The sequence below is a fragment of the Silurus meridionalis genome, chromosome 6 (genome assembly GCF_014805685.1).
Source record: "Silurus meridionalis isolate SWU-2019-XX chromosome 6, ASM1480568v1, whole genome shotgun sequence".
NCBI classification, from domain to species: Eukaryota; Metazoa; Chordata; class Actinopteri; order Siluriformes; family Siluridae; genus Silurus; species Silurus meridionalis.
Window position 1 is genome coordinate 20,172,349 of NC_060889.1, and position 20,815 is coordinate 20,193,163.

Here is a 20,815-nt window from a genome sequence, read left to right on the forward strand (position 1 = left end):
CTTTTATGCAGACCACAACTATAGAACAGCAGTCAGTCATGCCAGGCCTTATGGAACACGGCTCTCTCGCTCTCTGCATGAAATGTAATTAATAACACTGAAATCTCCATCCGATACGATTTTATCTTCTTAGACAGAAAAAACATGAGGAGGTCATGGTGCTTTTCTTTTCCTTGTTTTTTTTTTTTTTTGTGCATTTACCCACAGTCATGTCTGTACCTAATATTTAGCTTATTTTAACATGGGCTTTATTTAAAGATGTGATACTTGGCACAACAGTCCTTTGGCCAAAAGGAAAATTGCTAAAATTCTCAAAGTGAATTTATTACAAAATATAAAAATACTATATTATATATTATGCAACCAGCTGAGCATTCAACCAGTGAAAATCTGACTTTCATACTGTGTAGAGTGTGTGTGTGTGTGTGTGTGTAAGTGTAAATGAGAAAACACAAGTCAGGAAAAAAAAAGAGCAGAATGAGGAAAAAAAGTGTTGTCGCATAACTTGTCATTATAATGAACCCACACTCTCATTCTCTCTTTCTCTCGCTCTCAGTTCTGAATGTGTATTTAATCAGGACGTCAATCTCATGTGTGGGGGAGTAGCGAAGAAACAAATCTAATATGAAGTGTGCATGATAATAGATTTTCTTTTGGGGGGGGTATATAGCGAAATAAGCTATTTGTCATTTAACCTCCTTCACCCCCTCCCTTTTTCTCTCTCAGACACAGGACAAGGACAAAAATAGCACACTGTGATTATAGTGCTAAGTACTGTAATGGAGATGGAGTCTGTGTAATATACCGTATATTACAGCAAGCTAGTGGGGACGTAATGAGAATTAAAGACTGCATTATACTCAAACACACTACGATTGGTTGGAAGACATCACTAGATCTAAAAAAAAAAAAAAAAAAGGAAAATGATCTGTATGGCTTTTTCAAATGGCAAATTTGCATATATGGTGAAATATATTTGCTGAGAAAACACTAAGAAGAAGACTTCCAATTACGATCAACCACAAACCTTTGAGATATGATGAGAGATGATTTAAAAAAAAAAAATAAATGTTTTATGGAAAAGGGTCCAACAAAGAAGCTATATATGAAGAAAAAAAAAAAAGAAATTGAACAAAAATTGTATTTGATGGAAACGCCTACGGAATTACAGTTTTTAAAGGCTTTGTGGAAACGACATGATCATTGCGGGTGTATGAACACAATTTAACATACGAAATGGCACCATTAAAAGCATTAATTTGCATATTGTAGGCTGCTGTGGTATCGGTAATGCAAAGGTCAGTGCTGCGATAGTGATTAACAAAAGGCTCTAATTTAAAAGAGCCCAGAGTGAGAAGAAAGAGAGATGGATGCAGGAAGAATGATAAGAAAGAGAAGAGGAATGTGATAGGGTGTGAAGAGATGCAAGTGAAAAGGTTGCCTATATAATAAATTTAATAGACACTACTATAATTAAATTGCCCAATACAATGGATTTAATATATTGTAATGGATATGAAATGGATTTTATGAGACGTCGATTTAAAGGGTGTGTGTGGACAAATATTCTGCATCCGTGTTTGTGCAAGTTTTTATCTCACGCTTGACATCTCAAGGACAAGGACGAAGGCAGTGGTCTTGCTGACGCTACCCAGAGAGAGACACAGACACATGGTCCAGAAAAAAAGCGAGGAAGAAGAGAGGATTTTGCGCTTGTCTGAGAAAGCAAAGAGATTACAGCCTCGACGAAGAAGGAAAACAGATTAAACAGCAGAAAAAGAAAGAATGACAGTCTAAAAGAGAGAGAGAAACAGTGCAAATGAATAAAAATGAGGACAGAAAATCCTGTGGAACCAGCAGGGCCTGAGAGAACAGAAGGACGAGGTGAAACAGCAAGGTTTCGGTGACAGAGATGGGATGAAAGGCAGAAAAAACCTGTGGAATAGGAAAAGCTGCAGAACTTCTGAGCTTTATAGTAGAGGCACAACTTTAAAAAAAAAAAAAGAAAAAAAAAGAGAGGAAGGTGGGAGGGGTGCAGTTTTTCTCCACAGAGGAACAGAGGCTCCTAATCCCTGAACAGGCAGCTTTGTGGAGTGATTGACAGCAGAGTGCGACACACTGGGCTGCCGTTGAAGGGGGTACACGTGAGCAATGCCAGGGGATAATCCACCCATTGCTCACACCCCCCATAAGACAGGGTCAAGTGGTACAGGCCATTTTCTGTTGTTTTCCCGCTCGCCTTTCGCACACTCCCATTCAGAAACAGGTTTCTTTGTTTTGTTTATGGTTTTTGGTTTGCAAATGTCTCTCTTAATATGCTAGTATAAAGAGGATAAGTCTGGCTAAAGCAGACACACACACACACACACACACAGACACACACACACCCACCTACAAACCTCACACGCACTAAGAGAACGAGAGCTGGCCAATGTTTCGATTCTAATCTCAGACAGGTCTGTTTGGAAGGTGGTGTGTAAAAACATGAGCAGAAGCCCCAATAACACAGAGGAAAAGGTAGCAGTGTTTTTCTTCATAATCTAATATTTCCTTCAAAAGCAAGTCAACAGTACTCCTGTCGTAAGACAGCACAAGGCCCAGAGTACGTGTGCGTCTGTGTGTGTGCGCGCACGTGTATGCATGAGAGTGAAAGAAAGAGAGCGAGAGCGATCTCTTCTGTAGGCTGTTTCTATTCCAAACATAAATGAAACTCAATATCTTAGCATAGACAGAGGGCTGGCGAAACCTCTCAACAACTGAGCGGTATGAAATGGACTATCTGAGTATATTAGATCTGTTTACAGATGGCCATGTGTGGAGAGAGGAAGAGAGAGAATGAGAGAGAGAGTAAGGGAAAGAGAGGAAGACAGAGATATGACTAGTAGAAACAGAAGAACGTGTTCATTTGCACAGATGGAACCTCAGATGTGCAGTGATTGTGATTGATGGGTTTGACACATGAAAGTAGGCTGCTCACATTGAGGTGTGTGTGTGTGTGTGTGTGTGTGTATGTATGTACACAGTAAGTGGTTTATTGGAAGCCTTAACATCATCATTAGTGTGTGTGTGTGTGTGTGTGTGTGTGTGTGTGTGTGTGTGTGTGTGTGTGTGTGTGTTTAAATACTAACATGAGAATCTCATGAGGTGGGAGTTAAATATATTACAGCCTCAGCAAGAGAGGATTCTTGCAGGATTCCTAAACACACACATCCAAATTTGACACACACACACACACACACACACACACACACACACACACACTATCAAGGTAAACTAAAGAAGCATGCAATAGTGAGTCAAAAATAACAAAAACGCCTCTGACAATTCAATATTAAAACCTCAAAGCAAACACACGTCGAGAGTGTATAGAGCATGGGAAACTAGAAACATGTGTTGTCATTACACGATGTGAACAAGCATGGAAAAAAAGGCCCACCATCTATCTAACTCTGAAACAAACAAGGCTACTGCAGCAGAAAAACCATCAATACACGGTCGCACAAATGCGCACAATCAGAACCACACACATCCATCAAACAGACGTGAGCATTAGAAAGCCGGCGACCGGGGACCGGGTTTGTGGCAGTGCAGTGTCTTTGTGTCGAACCCCCCATACCTCCACCCTGCACCCCTAAATCCCCCTCCAACTGGCATTCTTCAGCCCCCTTTTTCTTTCAGAAGAGAGGAAAAAGAAGAAAAAGAAAATGCACGAGTGAGAGAGAAAGAGACAGAGAAAAGAAAGAAAACCACTCCATCTGTTTTCTCTCCCGTGGTGCTGGAGCTCTACAGATGCCCTCCAACAGAGAGAGAGAATGATGGGGGAGAGAGAGAGAGAGAGAGAGAGAGAGAGAGAGAGAGAGAGAGAGAGAGAGCAGGAGAGATATGCAGGGAGGTGAAAAGAAAAGCAAGAAAAGCACAGGAGGTGAAAAGGAAAAAAGGTAAGGAAGGAATGATTGATTTTCTGGTCGTTTAGATGGGAAGGAAAGAGAACGGCTCATAAGCAGGTTGAAATCTCACGGACCTTCACAAGCGCTGCTAAATTACTTTGACACCACGTTGATAGGCAATCAGGCCTATTCAGTGTGGCTTTTGAAATCAGAATTATTCAGAGGGAATGGGGAAGAGAAGAGAGAGAGAGAGAGAGAGAGAGAGAGAGAGAGAGAGAGAGAGAGAGAATGATTGGTAAGACTGGCACTAACCAGTCAAACCACACAGAAAGAGCAGACAAAAAGGAAAGTAAAAAAAAACACAGACAGCAATTTAAGACACACAAATGCACAGCATTGCCAACTCTGTAACATAATAGACGGGGTGGAGGAGACGGAAGTAAACACACTCGCAGGGGGGTTTCACATAAGGATAAGAAATCGTGTTTTGTGATTGACTAAGGCAGACTGTAATCGCCAAACTATGTCTGTGTGTGTGTGTGTGTGTGTGTGTGTGTGTGTGTGTGTGTGTGTGCGAGAGAGAGAAAGAGAGAGAGATGTTTCTGTGAGCTGCAAACTAGGGTCCTTTTGTCTGAAAGAAAGAGAGAAAAGGGGGCAAAGGTAGAAAAACTAGTGTTGTTCAACTGAAGAATAGAAAGAGAGAGAGAGAGCGAGAGAGATGGGGGTGAGCCTCTGAGGAAATTTAACCCCTGACATTGGACTCTATCCAACACTCAGAGCTATAACGTTTTTCACCACCATGCATGTGCGTGTAACGCTTTTCACAGAAAAGAAGGAAAAAAGAACAGCAAAAAAAAAAAAAAAAAAAACGTGAAACTTGAAGCAGAGTGCATTCTGATGCGTAGCACTGGGCTTCTGGGATGCATTTAACGAATCAGGAAAAGAAACCCTGAAGTGATATTAAAGAAGGACGACGGCTATGGGCCAAACTCAAGCTGCAAGTCCTTACCACGAATGCAGCCCGTCTGCCAGAGCTCCTTTGCTCTCGCCTGCAGCACTCCGTCCAACAGAGTTCTCATTTCTACCAAAAGCAGTCCAACTTAGACAAAAAAAAGCATTAGAATAATGATTCGCAGCTGCCTCTGTGAGCGACGGGGGCGTTCAGAAAGCAAATCAAAACTAGGCCTCGCGTTTACTACTTCCCTTTCCGTACACACTTAAAAGTAGTCATCAATTTTGGCACAAGTAGCTGAAGCTAGCTTTTTGGAAACTTCAATTGAACTAAATACAGCCCCTCCTGACAGAGATCCCTCCAATGCCACGCCCCCAAAGAACTAAGGAACATTTACAGCATTTGGCAGAAGCCCTTTCCCAGAGCGACTTACAGCTCAACAGTTGAGGGTTAAGAGCCTTGCTCAAGGACACATCAGTGGCAGCTTGGTGGTGCTGGGATTTGAACTTGTGACCTTCTGAGCCAACGTCCAATGCCACATAGCCACCACCATCTGAGTGCTAGTGGAAGAGGTGGTGCTTTCAGACTGAAAGACTAAAGACACCTTATTACCTTACAAGTTGTATTTTGCTAACAAGATATTTTATTTAAACCTCCTAGATTGTAAGGAGTCCTGCAAGTTCTGATGTAAGAATCATTCATTATTCTTATAATCATCATATCTGTTGAAGTTCTGGTCTCTTAGAACTACTTGTAAGACCCCTTTAATAGCACTTAATGTGACTCAATTACACTTTGTACAGGAAAAAGCACACAATGACAAAGTCAGGAAACGTCAGGGCCATCAGAGATCGGATTTGAGCTGCCATGCATGATGGATACACTAAAGAGTGAGTGTTAGTATTCTCTATTTGGACAGGAACTGGGCCCTCATCTTGTCAGCAGTATTGTGAGCATTTCAGTCTGTTCTCTGTAAGAAGCCAAACGGGAAGTCTACAGGGTCATGATCCACTGACCATCTCTCATGCTCTGCAAGTGGGTCATGTCAAATCCCGGCCCCCCCACTGACAATTAGGAGCCGTCTCTCTCTCGCTCAAACACAGACACACAGTTCATTGGTCCCACTTGATTCACTCAGATGTTACAAAGCACGGTTTTGGCGCTGCGTTCTGGCAATGCGCACAGACATCCACACCAAGCACAAACTCCCTGTCAAAGTATTTTTAGCACCGACATTAACAATACCTAGTATCATGTTCTAGTCAAACTCAGGAGACACTTTATCACTGTAACAACGCCAGACGCCTCTGAGCTTTGTACAGGAAGAGCTCTGTGTAAGTGTCTGTGTGTTTTGAATAGACATGCTGATATCCCTCATTCCGTTGCTAATCGCTTTTCCTTTTGTCTATAATGAGCAGGGTTATGGCTTTCTTGTTATAGGGAAGCAGAGAGATGCAAATAAATCTGGCCTGGATCCTTGCTTTACACACACACACACACACAAGCTGAGCTCAGCACAAATAGACGTACAAACCCACACCAAGAAGGCAGCAGCTGGGAGGCTGAAGTACCCATACTGCACAGCCTTACAAATCAGGATTCCCACACCTGGGTCATTACAACAGTGAGCTGGAGATAAGCTTGGCTTGATATGGATCTTTATGATCAGGATATTCACTCAGATCCCAGTAAAGGGGAGATAGCGCTCTCTCTCTCTCTCTCTCTCTCTCTCTCACACACACACACACACACACACACACACACACACACACACACACACACACACACACACACACACACACATGCACACTACTGTCTGCCCCACTAATGACTCTTATCAGCAGGCCCTTCAAATTGAACGTGATACAAAAGAGATATAGTGCTACAGAGCAAAGGCAATTAGCACAAGTCGCTCCTGAGTGGAGTGAGCCTCCAGGAGAAAAGTGCCAATGTCACTATTTTGTCCTCTTAACTACTAACTGCTTATTTTGGACAGAAAAAAACTTACAAAATTAAAATATTACTGTATGTCATAGGTGTGCTTAAAAACACTACCTAACATCTGAAAATCAATAGTTTCATAAAATCACTATTCTTTAGTTCTATAGTTTTCAAGATTTTACCCACTGGACAATTCTGTGTTTCGTTTTTTGGTTGTTTGGGTTCATTTTTTTTCAATTACAACAAAATTTAAAACAACCCCACTCTAACCCCAGCTCTGATCATTAAATCCTGTAGGTACCATTCCTGAGAGCAGAAATCACAAACCTCTGTATCCAGTAGTCACTGTGGTACCAAAGGTTCTAGTACCTCTAGAGGAAGGTTTTACATTTTGGCCCTACATTCCTTTCATATACCTCTCTGTCTCTGTGTGTCTTTGATGTGCTGAGATGGGATATGTCAAGGTTCAATGTAGCAATCCAATTGGCCAATAAAGTGATTCGCTCTAATCTACAGGTCTCAGGAGTCAGTCATGCATAGCAGAAGCCTGATAATGGCTCTTAAGAATCAGCCAGCCAAGCAGTAGGCAGATCAGTCAATAAGGGCTTTGAGTCTGAACACTTTTACAGCCTCGGGCCTGCTCTACCACACCCATCTCTTTAGCATGAGAGTCAATCAAAAGTGTTTATCCCTCGCTCTAACGGCAGGTGCGATTTCCCCATGTCCGAAAATTCCCTTTTTCATCATGTCACTCGAAAAGTACTTTAAGTACAGTGGTTTAGAGAGGTGAGAGACAGATGGAGGGGAAGAGAGCAGCAGTGGGAGTGACAGGTCAATAAAAGAAGGCCGAGGTGGACCACGCTAATCTATAGTAATATGGCTGGTGTGTACTGGAGTGGGGAGAAGTTAGCCTCTGGCTAATCGACTGAAACTGTCCACTCAGCTTGGAGCTCATGATCTACTGTGCAGAGGAGAGGGAGAAGCAAGAGAATGATGAGAGGGGGGAAAAGGGACACATATAGCAAGAGAGGGAAACCAACTGAGGCAAGAGGAATTAAAAAATAACCATTTGCTGTTTTTTTGCTGTCTTCTCCCTTGATTCCACTTAGTGTATGAGTATGTGTGTGTGTGTGTGTGTGTGTGTGTGTGTGTGTGTGTGAGAGAGAGAAGAAGTGAGAGAGTTTGCACCTGACCCAGGCTTGCCCGGTCGTCAGTAAAGAGGATGATCCTGATTAGCGGATGGGTATGTGTGAACTAACCTAATGAAAGAAAGAGCAATCACACGTACGAAGACACACACACACACACACACACACACACACACACGCACACTTTTTTACAGGGAAGTACAAGGGTGTCATGCTGAACAGTTATGTGACCTCAAAGGCTAGGACAGGATTAGCTATGAGAGAAAGAGAGAGGGAAAAGACCACTGCAGTAACATCTATAGCAGGTGGTTCAAAGGCTCTGGTCAACTTTATGAGTGAACATTACTGCTGCACTGCAAAAAAATAAAACAAAAAATAAAAAACAAAACAAAACAGGATGTCCATGGAATTCAGCTCCTCTTTTACTTACTTACTTATTTATTTATTTATTAAATACACTTCTGACTTTTGCTCATCCAAGTTTGATTGTTATGGTTTGAGGTGAGGAGGCCGGCTGTCTGGGGGGGTTGATGGTTAGCGGCTGCTGGGCACGCACTCACGCAGAGACAAACAGCAAGTCGATGAGAGACATTGGGACGGACCACACACACACACACACACACACACACACACACACACACACACACACACACACACTCCGGAGCAGCATGCAGGGAAGGTACACAAGGCCATGCCTCCAGGGTGTTCTCACGTCTACAACTCTGCCCAGGGCAGCACAAGTGGCTGAATGTTTACCGCTTTGCATCAGTGTGTGTGGGAGCACTTATAATAGACATGTCTCATCTCTTAGAGCCGCTTTAGAAATCTCATGAACTCTATCTATGCGTTATCTGCGTGTGTTGTGATTCAAGTGTGTAAAAAAACCTCGTAAACACACTCCTAGTTTTTCTACACAGCTGTGTGCATGTGTGTGATTGGACGACTGGCATAATGCAGTCATTTCCACAGCTCCTGTCTTGTAAAGCCTCTAGCAAACCCCAAAACACACACACACTCTCTCTCTCTCACACACACACACACACAGACAGAGCAAGGGCCTCAGACAGGCACTAAACAATAGAAAAGCTGAAACATCACTATTTTCAATACACAAGTACAACCACCCAATGACTAATTTATCCACACACACACACACACACACACACACACACACACAACTTTTCCTCTCCACCATTTAGGCAATGCTACACACTGTTGCGCTCTCTGCTTTCACCGAATAAAAACCTAATTTTCCTTGACCATGGCATTTTAATAGAAATTGGCTTCAGTCCTCAAGCCACAATAGATCAACTCCAATACAATTCAGTTACGTAAATTAATGATGCTGCACAAACCCAAAGCTATATACTAACCCCATAAAAGTGTCCTTCCAATAATTCATTAATCCGCCCTAACATTATTTTTTATCGTCATTCTTTTTCCCAAATCTCATTGTAAAAATATGCAATTGACCCAAGTGGCCCCTTAAAGGGTTTTTCATGTTTTTTTTCTATGACTATAAAACATGCTAGTTTGTGATTTTATGTTGTGCAGATGATCTCATTGTGGCCCAAACACACTCTACTTGTCCCTGGATATTAACTCTGACCCACTGACATTGTGGCTTAATTTCTCCATGCTTCCAAGTCATTCTCCAAACCTTCTGTCTTCTTTCTTATCCTCTCTGTTTAACCTCTTGTTGATACATTTAGCCTCAATCCCCAGCCTTTTATCCAGAGCTAATTAGCTGCCTATGAAATAATTGTTGAAAATCTGGAGGGGATTAAATGTTAATGTGTTTGAGGGAAAAATAGTTGTAATACAAGTCACCACTAGCAGTAACAGGATGGTGACACACATGCAACCCCTAAAAGCGTTTAACAGAATACACAGCATCTTATGTGAGCCTTAAGAGACACATTTTAATTTGTTTAACACTGACTTCGAAAGAAAAAAACCCAGTAGTAGGCTCTTCTAATTGGCCAGCATCCGAAGGAGTAGGTGTAAACCCAGTTTTAAACAGAGAGATTTGTGATGAAAACTGGTCAGGTTCTTCCTTATACACCATTAAGGATTCTTTAGTTGCTCTTCTGGGCAAACCCTTAAAAGTTATAAGCTTATCATTTGTGGAACCCTGAAAATGTGGGTTTCGTTTTCAGACACCGAGAAGACGACGTCAAAATGCATAATTATTCAATAAATCCTTAAGTAACTAAGAGTTTCAAGGTTTCTCAGAGTGTACCTTTATTCCAGATAATCCCCATAATTTATTATTCATAATTCAATCTCACACTCTACCTACAAAATAAACATGGATAATTTAGTGAGATGAGGATTGTTATAGTTCTTCCTTAGATACACTGTCAAGAAAAGGAAGAGAAAAGAAAAAAATCTGCAGCCCCCATCCCTTTCATGACACTAGTTGGTCACTCCTGATGGTGAATAAGGTGGACAATAGAGGTCAGCAGGTTAGAAGGCAAAGCCAATGGCCAGGCACTATAATACTCAAGTCATGATCTCCCATTAGAGCGAACACAAGACCTATACGATCAGTCTACTCAGATCATCAGCCACCTCCACAACGCAGCCCAAAGCTCCGTCGTCCAATATCAATTGTGACGGTTTATTCAATTTCGGTGTCTACAATTGACACTTTTGGCCCATATGGATTTTTTTTTTTTCGCCCTCTGCAGTCATCCTCAAGGTGATCACTGTGCTGCACTTGCGTTTTCTTAAGCCTAACTCATACTGACATCCGTGGCTTAAACGATATCGATTTCTGCACATGGAAGGATGCCCCCTACTGCTCTTCTCCTCTCCGGTCCTCTCATCCCTCTGTCCCTACTGGCTGAGCGTGATCATTAACCGCCCCATGCTGCATGTGGGTTCAATCAAACACGTGCAATGACAGGACCATCATAAGGGGGGGAAAAAGACACGAGGACAGGTCAAGGTAAAACAAGGGGACAAATTACGATAAGGACAAAATGTAATCAGACGTGGATGCTGTAGCAGGAAAAAAAAAAAAAAAAAAAAAAAAGGCAAAGGGGTGTCGAGTTCATAATTAAATGTGCCACAGAGCCCAGAATGACCTCCATATGGTTGCTTTTAGTCACATTAAGGTCATATTAATTACAGGCCAGAATGACCTGCATATGGTTACTTTTAATTTAAGCGGCCAGCTCTGGCCTGCACAGTGTTCACTGTCTCACTACCAACAAGTGTGTTTTGTGCGTGTGTGTTTCCTGACGATGGCCTGATGAAAGAGAGAAAAGAAAACGGGTTGTGTGAAATCGAACAAGTGAAACACGCTGGAGTGTGAAAACTAGCGCTGCTGTTAAACTGCGTTAATCACCGCACACTCTGAGTCATGCAATAAACGGGTCACGCAGAAAACGTGCAGAGACTCCCCCATCCCCAACACACACACACACACACACACACACACAAAGGAGCGATATGGCTTGGCTAATAGCCCCTCATAACCCGCATGCCGGTGTAGAAGTAGTCCCATGACGCCGGGTGTCCACTTAAACAAGCGGATAATGACAAAAGGGTGTGTGTGTGTGTGTGTGTGTGTGTGTGTGTGTGTGTGTGTGTGTGTGTGTGTGTGCACGGGATTGCTGTACCCATTCTGCTCTGTCCCTCCATAAACCTCCAGTTAGGCCAGGAACTGTTTCACTGTACTAACTGCCATATGTTCACACTTGTGTTTTTGTGATTTTGACAGACCCTATAGGTTTAACAAATGCAGCTAGTATACGGGTTTATTGACTTGAATTGATTTGAACACATCCTGGTCAAAGTCTTGAGCCCAAAGCAGTACATAATGAAATCATGACATTTCTTGGACCTTTGCCTTCTTACTTTGCCAATAGAGGACAGTGATAAGGGGATGAAGCGCACAAAGTTTATTTTGAATTTATTTCCCTTCACTGGCAAACGTGTGTACATTTTATTCCATGGATAATGCTAGACATAAAAATGATACATGATTGCATTTAACCTGAGAAGGAACGCATTATTGGCCTAGAGGGGACAGATATATTTAGAAACTAACCAACAAATAATAATCAAAATTGAATATATAGATAATTAAAAAAAAAAACAAGATATACAACTTGTTGATTTTGCGGCAAAATATCTATAGTTTGTAGTTGTTTCTGTTTATGTAGCGCTTCATCTGACTGATGAGAATGATTTTGAGTGCAACGCTGACCGGCGCGCGTGCGTGCGTGCGCGTGCGTTGCGTATGCTAAATAGTCTTTAACGCAAAACGACAGGATCCAAATGAGCGCGTCTATAAAAGCCCATCGCGTCCATAAACGTTGTCGTAAAACGTCCACAGCGGATGAAAAGTGGCGTTTATGAGTCGACGCTGATGCTCAGCACTCGTCCGAGTCCTTCTGCTTAATAGTATGAAGACCTGATCTCTCCAAACACAACCTGACACTCGTTTATTATTCCACTTCCCAAAGCCGCATTTCTAAAGCGCACTTTTTTTTTTTTAATAAATCACCAAGCTGCTGGAAATCACCAGCCTAAAGTCTACGCTGTGTGGGGTGCCATTAGTTTTTAGCCTCTTACCTTTTGTTCAAGGAGTTCCAGTAGATCGGCTCCATGTTCGTCGCCGTGATTCCGAGTAAATCCACCAATAATATGAAGAGAAATCCCAGCGCGTTTGCACAGCTCAGACTCGCCATTTCAAGCCCAGAACCCGGTCTGCGTTCCCCCAGCATGTGGATCAAGAAGATTTTTTTCCCCCAAACACACACACACACACACACAGATGGATGAAGCCTCGAGGAACAAAAGCCTAAAGCGCGATAAGGCTACAGGGGGAATCCGTCAGTGCGTTAAGGCGCAATTTGTCCGCATGGGTATCAGCGCGCAAAAACAAAAACACTCCAAAAAACAAAAAAGGCACAAAACCCGCAAGGTTTATTAAATCTGGAGATCAAGCAGATGCAATTTCACTAAATATTCTGCAAAGGCACTTTTACAGAAAGCACCCCCTAATAATGAGTCTACACAGGCTTTTTTTCCCTAATTGTTGGTTTTATCTTCTTTCCTCAAAAGTCAGTGCTCGGGTCAGTCGTGCCAAGAAAACTCCACTAACACCAGCGATCCTGACAAGTCGCGTAATAAAGAAAAAAGAAAAAAATCCGTCTAAATGTACTGAAATGATATTCTCTCACTATCTTCCTCGGCTGCAAGATCTCGCTCCTTTCCCATTCCACCTTTCCGTGCCTTCTGGTGCGTTTTTTTTTTCCTCCTATGAGATACAAGATGCAAAAAAAAAAAATAGATCAATTTTTTTTAACTCAGATGTTATGGAGTAAAAACGCGTCTTGGTTTTCGCAAAGTTACATTCTCAGAGACACACAAAAAAGCGCGACGATGCCTCCTCTTTTTTTTTTTTTCTTTCCTCCACCTTATTCCTCCTCTTTCCTCTCGTCCACTTGCTCCTCTGCGCTCTGCTCGTAATTCCTGAGCGCACTGAAGCTCCTTCACGCACTCCGGCTCGTGCCCGCGCGCTGGATTTCCACCAAACCGGCCGTATGGGACATGCAGCTCTTAGAGATCGAGACCGTGGATTAAAAAGTGAAGAACAAAAGAATAGTTGAGAAAAAAAAAAGGCAACCAAGGAAAGAAAAAAAAACAATTCAGACTAGAAACACGTCTATTAATGCCCTTAATATAGATTGAGAATTGCGCGTTGGTGCTGGATGGCTAAATCCCGGTGGGTTATGGCTTTAGTAGAGCGCTTGCGTGCTCCTGTCTCCTTCACTTGGTGCTGAAAAGCCTTGTGGTGGGATTCGTCCTCGCTCGCTGACAGACTGACTTGTTGGTGGAAAGTAAAGGGAGGGGGTGGGAAGGGGGGAAAGCCCTATCTTCCGGGTGGCGGACGCTGTAAGGGAGAGGATTTTTCTCCCCTTTAGGTTCTTATAAAACGTGTTGTCCCACCAGTTCTACCAGCCTGAAAAAGCCACCCATACATGAACACCAAATACCACCCAATAGTGCTGTACTAAATAATAACATATAGTACAACCTCCCCTATTGCATGCTAACATGTTAGTGCGCCCCCCTGTGGACCCACCAGAAACAGCCCCTGCTATATTAACGTTAGTGCCCGCTAATGAGTTTGCAGCCAGAAGTCAAATAGCCTGCGGCTTACAGTCTACACTATATTATGCTTTCTATTCTATGTCATTATGCAAATAAATATTCATTTACAACGTCCCCAGACTGCGCATGCGTGCTTGTTGGACCGCAAATTGGTGAAACAGGTAAATTATTATATATGAAACGGGTACTGTATAATGGGGAGTGAAGCGATACAGATGGAAAGCTTTGCCTGTAGTGCCACCATGTGGGCATAATTAGGTACAACACCCAGGTGATGTATATTATGGATAAGGTTCCCAACCCTGAACTTGGAGAACCCCCTGTCCTGCACATTGTTCTTTTCCCTGCTCTAATACACCCACTTCAATTCTGATAAGCCTGAATTCAGGTTCTTAGCATGGGAAACACTATGTATAGGACTGTGGGTTAATGTAAAACCAGCAAAAGAGTATTATTTAAAGAGAGCAAAAATTCACAAAAAAATACACTGTTTAGGCTTAGTTAGTCTCAAAGACGTAGTTCTGTGGAAGGACATCATGATTAGGTGTGGTGTGAATGTAGAATATGCCTTTTGAACTTCAATCTCTTACATTGTATTGAGTGCTCGGGATGTGTTAAAGCATGTTATAGCCATTGCTTCCTTTGCAGAGTGGACAAGGGAGTCGGTGAGATGAACAAACAGACTGTAGAAGAGAGAAGGAGAGAAAGAACAAGAAGGAGGAGAAAGATCTAAAAAAAAATGTCAAAGAGCAAGAAATAATGAATGTGCAGCAGCCTTGTGTGAGCGTTACAGCAGATGCAGACCGAGTCGGACAAGCAGAAAATGACAACAACCACAAGCTGGAAATATCAGTGATGATGAGGAGGCTGCAGCACCTTGGATAGGAGAGGGAGAGAGAGAGAGAGAGAGAGAGAGAGAGACACGAGTTGGAGGGCTGAAGCCAAGGCAATGACATCAGCAACTTTAACAGGAAATAAGTTGGGAGATATGCTGGCACAAAGTAAGGGAAAGAGAGGGAGAGGGTCTGTGGTTGTGCTGGTCAGCTTAGTGAGGTGCAGATGCTGCATTGGACCCGGGCCCATTTTGGAGCTGTTCATTTATTCATGATGACCTCGTTATGAGTTCTGACCTTAAGCTGTGCCTCATACTGCATCCACTCCCTACAGACTCCATCCAGACCATCCCGCAGCTGCTGCAGCCCCCAACACACGTATGCATACACACACACACACACACACACACACACACACACACACACACACACACACACACACACACACACACATTTAAATCAGCTTAGTTATTACAGTACAGAAAGTTGGATGAGGACACACGTAACAGAAACAGTCATGGAAAAAAAGGAATAAAAGAGAACAAAGTTTGAAAAATGTTCAGGAAAAGTAATGAGAGAGTGAAAATGAAAGAGAGGGAGAGAGGAACAGAGAGAATGGGAGCAACAGGGGTAGAGAGAGCCAAGTGAAACACGCTAATGAAGAAATAGTGCTTCACTAAGGTATTATATGGGGCAGAGAAGGATGTGTGTGTGTGTTCACACTCTTGCCTGTCCTGAAGTTGAGATATCTCCTCTGTATGTTTGTATTGTAGAGTTTGTCCTTCCCTCTGAGCCTCACTTGTGCACTCTGGAATGCTGTCAATACACACCCCCTCACACGTTCCAGTGTGCATGAAAGAGAGAGCGTGCCAAGGAATCACACACAGCAGGATCAGATGACTGACAAGCCAATGCAAAATTGCCTAGATAAATTTTCCTCACATAGACTATGTGTAGCTTTAGTGACCGAAAGCCAATTCCCTGGAATGAAATTCAATCACTGCATTCTAAAGCCAGTGTGTTCAACAAGTAATGTTGGAATGAGTGATGCCTTTCAGTGGAAACATATTTTCAAAACAATGTCATGATATCATCTGAATTCTAGTTAATGTAGACTTGTATAAAAATGTTTTCCCCCCAAAACACATGTTTAAAACGAGACCTTGAACTATATTGTACACATCATTTACAGAGTACAGAAATATGGATTTGGGAAAAGCACTGGGGAAAATACATAATATAGGTATCATGTAAAAATTGTGGTCAAGCCTCTTCTGGATGGGTATCCAGTCTGTTGCACTAAAAGACAAGATACACATATAATCTACATTCAAACACTCACACCTAAGGGCAATTCCGACTCGCCAGTTCACCTACTAAGATTATTTTGGGAGGAATCTATAGAATCTGGAAAAAACCCCATACAGACACACAGAGAACATGCAAAACTCCTCATAGGCATTAACCTGAGACCGGAATTACACTCTCCAACTTTAGCTGTGAGGCAACAATGATTTATGTTGAGCTCACGTACGTCTTTTTTAAATACAATTAATAAAAAAGATTGGATGCGCCAAAACTTCATTCATTGTACTGGTAGCCAGGCAAAAGAAAAACGAAGTTTTCATAGAAAAGTAATTTCCTAAGGGTACAAGTATTTTATTATTCACTTAAAGGACAATAAAAATGTACAATCATGTAAAGTGGTTTTTACTTCTGGCCAGGCAAACCCTATATGATTTCATATTTGCACACAGGCCAAATTCTCCTATATTCCCCTGTAGGACTCCTGCATTACCTGCCCTTGTTCATTCTTCATCCATTCACCTAATCCCAGACATCAAGGTCTGAGCAGGGCCTACAGCTGTACCTGCGAGGCCGCCTACAACTGAACACCAAGCCTCTGCACACACAGAGAGAGAGAGAAATCAAATGAGAACAAGAGGTTGAGAAAGAGAAGCGGATCAAGACCGAAAAGGAGGTGGACCCAAATGATGAATTAGTTGGGAAGATTGAAGGAGACAGAAGGGAGAAGGAAACACAGACAAGGAGAGACAGAGAAATGGAAAAAGCTCAGAGAGATGGAGTGAGGGAGGGATATAGAGAGAAAGCAAGAGAACGATGGATGATCATGGCTGGCAGGATTGAATGTATTCTGTTTTTGAAGATGAGATCAGTCTCAGGCCTTGGCTGCTGTACACTTTCCCCAGAGAGCAATTACACAAGCAATTACAGACCATTACACAAGGTCTACTCACAGCTCCAAACCTACAATGGCTGCTTCCTAACTGCCGCTATTGGATTTCTTGGAAATACTGTATTTGTACAATGGTGCAAAATTTAGAAATTGCTCATATTCATTAATTCGATAGACGGATGGATAGATAGATGAATGGATGGATGTGCATGTGCCAACAGTGATTTTACTGAAAGTTGGATGATGGGTGTTTTTTGGAATCTTTAAACATGCTTAACAAATACACTCCCTCTCTTCGCTGTTACCTTCAAAACCAGACCCCTAGAACATTCTAGCTCAGTTTAATCCTATTTACCTCATTTTAACTCAGTTACATAAAATTCATTTGAAATCGATCTGCCGTAAAACAGAGAACCACAATCTGTGTAAAGCTTATGCCGCTAGGACACTAGTCCATCGCACGGCACCATGTAAGCACCCATGCATGCCTGCACTTGGGCAGTGGTGGCCTGGAGTTTTATATGCTGGACTACTGATTCATAGGTTTTTAAGATCAAACTCTGGAACCACCAAGCTGCCATTACCCCTTATGTACTCATATGTAATTTGCTGTGAATAAAAGGTATTGAATGTAAACATTTACATGTTGGGCAATTTAGCATGGTGAATCCACCTACTGCAGGAGGGTTCGATCTTATCTGGACGCAGCTCGTGTGGATGCAGGTTTAGATTCCAACCAAGCAGAAACCATACCAGAATCTACTGAAAGCCAAGCTCAACAAGCATCAACAGGTGTGACACATGGAGCTGTGATCCAGCCACACTAATTAAAGTACCCATTTAGATTATTTTCAATAACAAATTATTTATATTGTACTTTTAAAAAAAAAGACACCGCCACAATGCAGCTGAATATAAACCCTCAAGTAGACTTAATATTGCTGAGAGCAGCAATAAAAGAGTGTCAAGAGAATCCAGATTAAATCAGAATCGATCATCTTCTGGGTGACACTAAACGGAGTACCTGTGAGTAAATTATAAGTATAGCCTGAACGTGTTCAGAGATGAGCAGAAGGAGTCTTTATGATAACAGAAGCAGCTATTTGAAGGTAAAACTAAAATGTTTAAATGCAGGAAAATCACATACATAAGTTCTGATTGGTTGAATAAATTGTTTCCATACAATTTGCTATATTAAGGTCCTTACGTCTTTTTTTGCAGCAGTGGTTGATTAAATGTTCCCAGTATATTTAAGGCATTAACAAAATGTGTAATGGTTTGTGATCCGTAAGAACCAGAATCGAAACTGCTACTATATATTTTTAAATTAATAATACATTCAACAACAATAATACATTTAGCAACTTCTCCTAGGAATTTTAGGGCCTCTGTATTTTACATTTTAGCTCAACACTGCTTACCTTCAATCAGAAGTAACTAGGCTTCATCATCACCTGGATGCTGAGTGAGTTTGGGACGGAAGTGTACAGGACTTCATGATGGTGGTGGTGGAATCAATTTTTACCTTTTTACATTACAAGAGCAACAATTATGCCAAGGGCTGAAGAAAGGGCAGGTCGACAAGAGTGGGTGCTTTGGAGAGAGTCAGGCGAACTTCAGGTCGTCAGAGAGATAAGGGGGTGTATGCCGCACTTGAAAATGCCACAGTCATTTGTCTAGCTTTGGAGAGGGAGCCTAGCAATTAGGGGACTGTCATCGTATGGCTGTGTTCAGGTCGTTACAAGGAAGAGAATGTTCTGTTCTGCCTTCCAGTCAGAAACATGCTATTGTGGAAATGCTGAGACGCTGCAAAAGTTTCTTAAGTGTGTGGGAGAAACAAGTAGAGAGAGAAAGTGAAAAAAGGCAGAGAAAAAAAAAAAACAGATGACAGACTCAATAATGTGTCTGCGATCACAGTGTAAATATGTGATCTGTGGGCTCTGTGGCAAAATCACATTTTCACTCAAAGTGGAGAAATTGTACTTTCAAGGAAGGCTTTCATGAGCCACAGTCCAGGCCTAACCATAAACGTCTCACTCTTACACCATCAAAAAAACCTAAATGCTGCAGGACAGACCTGCTCCTGAGAACTATATCAGCACAAGAGCTTTTTTGTTGTTGTGATGGACTACTTTCAAAGAACCAGTGGCCCCTGTGTGTTCATGATAAGATTAAAAACAATAAACATCTACCGCTATAATAAAGGATTCACACCATTTTATTCCTGAATTTTCCACTCATCCATTAACAGGGTTATTTCATTTAGGAATTCAAATGTTCAACTTAAAGTAATATTTATATTAGATTTATTATTCATTCGACACTTATATACAATAGCTATATAAAAATCTTGAGACTGGCAGATAGCTCTACCACTGCTATGCAATACAAAAAGTCCCTGAGCAAAAAATACATCTCCAGACCCCTATTTGAGCACAATTACCTTACGAAACACTAGCACTGAAGTCTGATTTTAGTTTTGCTAAAGAAAGTTCTTTCATCATGCTGCAACACTCCAATGGGAATACTATTTGATTAAACTAACCTAACTCACTTAAGACCAAAGCAAACATATAACAATTTGGTTAGGGCTTTGGCTTATTTATTAGGATTTTAAAGATCCTCTCTAACTGGTATCGAACCTGATCTATTCAACACATGCATCCTGGTCCTGTTGAACATCCTCTTCTTTGGGCCTTGTGGTTAAAAGTCTACTCTACGGTGCCCTTACTTTTCTAGAGTACCAGAATTGGACCCTTTAAAAGACACTTGACTGTCTACTCACTTCCACTCCCTCTTTTCTGAAATTGGTCACTAAGCAACTCAGCCAGCACAAGAGAAGCCTGCTGCAGCTTAGAACTGAAGAATAAATAGATCCACCGGATACAAGAGCAGATGCCTTTGTGTTTGTGGTTAGTGAAGCGTGTATGTAAGAAAGGTGCATGACTTACCTCCCACAGTGCAGGTTATTTAATATGATTTGCTTGAATGTCTTTGCTTATTAAACCTCTATTCTTAATATATTCACACTTTAAAAACAGAAGAAAAAAAAAAAAAAGCACAGAAGTGGCACAAAGTTAGCTGTGGGTATGGTTTACCTGACTAGTACTAGTATGCCACACAAACTACATAGCTGGCAACAGTGTATACACACACACACAGTGGTGTAAAAAAGTGTTTGCCCCTTCCTGATTTCTTTTTTTTTGTCACACATTGAAGTTACAGATCATCAAACTAATTTAAATATTAGTAAAAGATAACATGCAGTTGATAAATGAAGATTTTCATTATTGAGGGAAAACAAAAACCAAAACTACACAGCCCTGTGTGAAATCCCTTAAATAGGACCTGCCTGACAAAGTGAAGTAAACCAATAAATCCTCAAAAGCAAGACATCATGCTGAGAAACAAATGAAAGTAATTGAGATTTCTCAGTCTGAAGAAAGTTAAGCCATTTTTAAAGCTTTGGAAAACCAGCGAACCACAGTGAGAGCCATTATTCACAAATGGCAAAAACACGGAAGAGTGGAGAAACTTCCCAGGAGTGGCCGGCGACCAAAATTACCCCAAGAGCACAGCAACGACTCATTCAAGAGGCCACAAAAGACCCCACAACAACATCCAAAGAACTGCAGGCCTCACTTGCCTGAGTTAAGGTCAGTGTTCATGACTCCACCATAAAAAAAAGACTGGGCAAAAATGGTCTGTATAGCAGAGTTTGAAGA

At 41.8% G+C, this 20,815-nt stretch overlaps 1 protein-coding gene across 2 annotated transcripts in view; it reads right to left on the reverse strand.

Moving 5' to 3' along the window:
• efnb3b (ephrin-B3b) overlaps nt 1–15,303 on the reverse strand; it is a 64,122-nt gene extending 48,819 nt beyond the window's left edge. Inside the window, exons 1-2 of one of the 2 annotated variants that reach the window (XM_046851865.1) lie at nt 15,280–15,303; nt 12,516–12,715 (exon numbers count right to left, since the gene is read on the reverse strand). In XM_046851865.1, coding sequence (XP_046707821.1) covers nt 12,516–12,667 — 152 coding nt within the window. In that variant the 5' untranslated portion in view covers nt 12,668–12,715; nt 15,280–15,303. Of the gene's footprint in view, nt 1–12,515; nt 13,832–15,279 lie in introns of those variants that run through there. The other variant, XM_046851864.1, reaches the window with a different exon arrangement.
• Between the last annotated feature and the right edge of the window lie 5,512 nt (nt 15,304–20,815).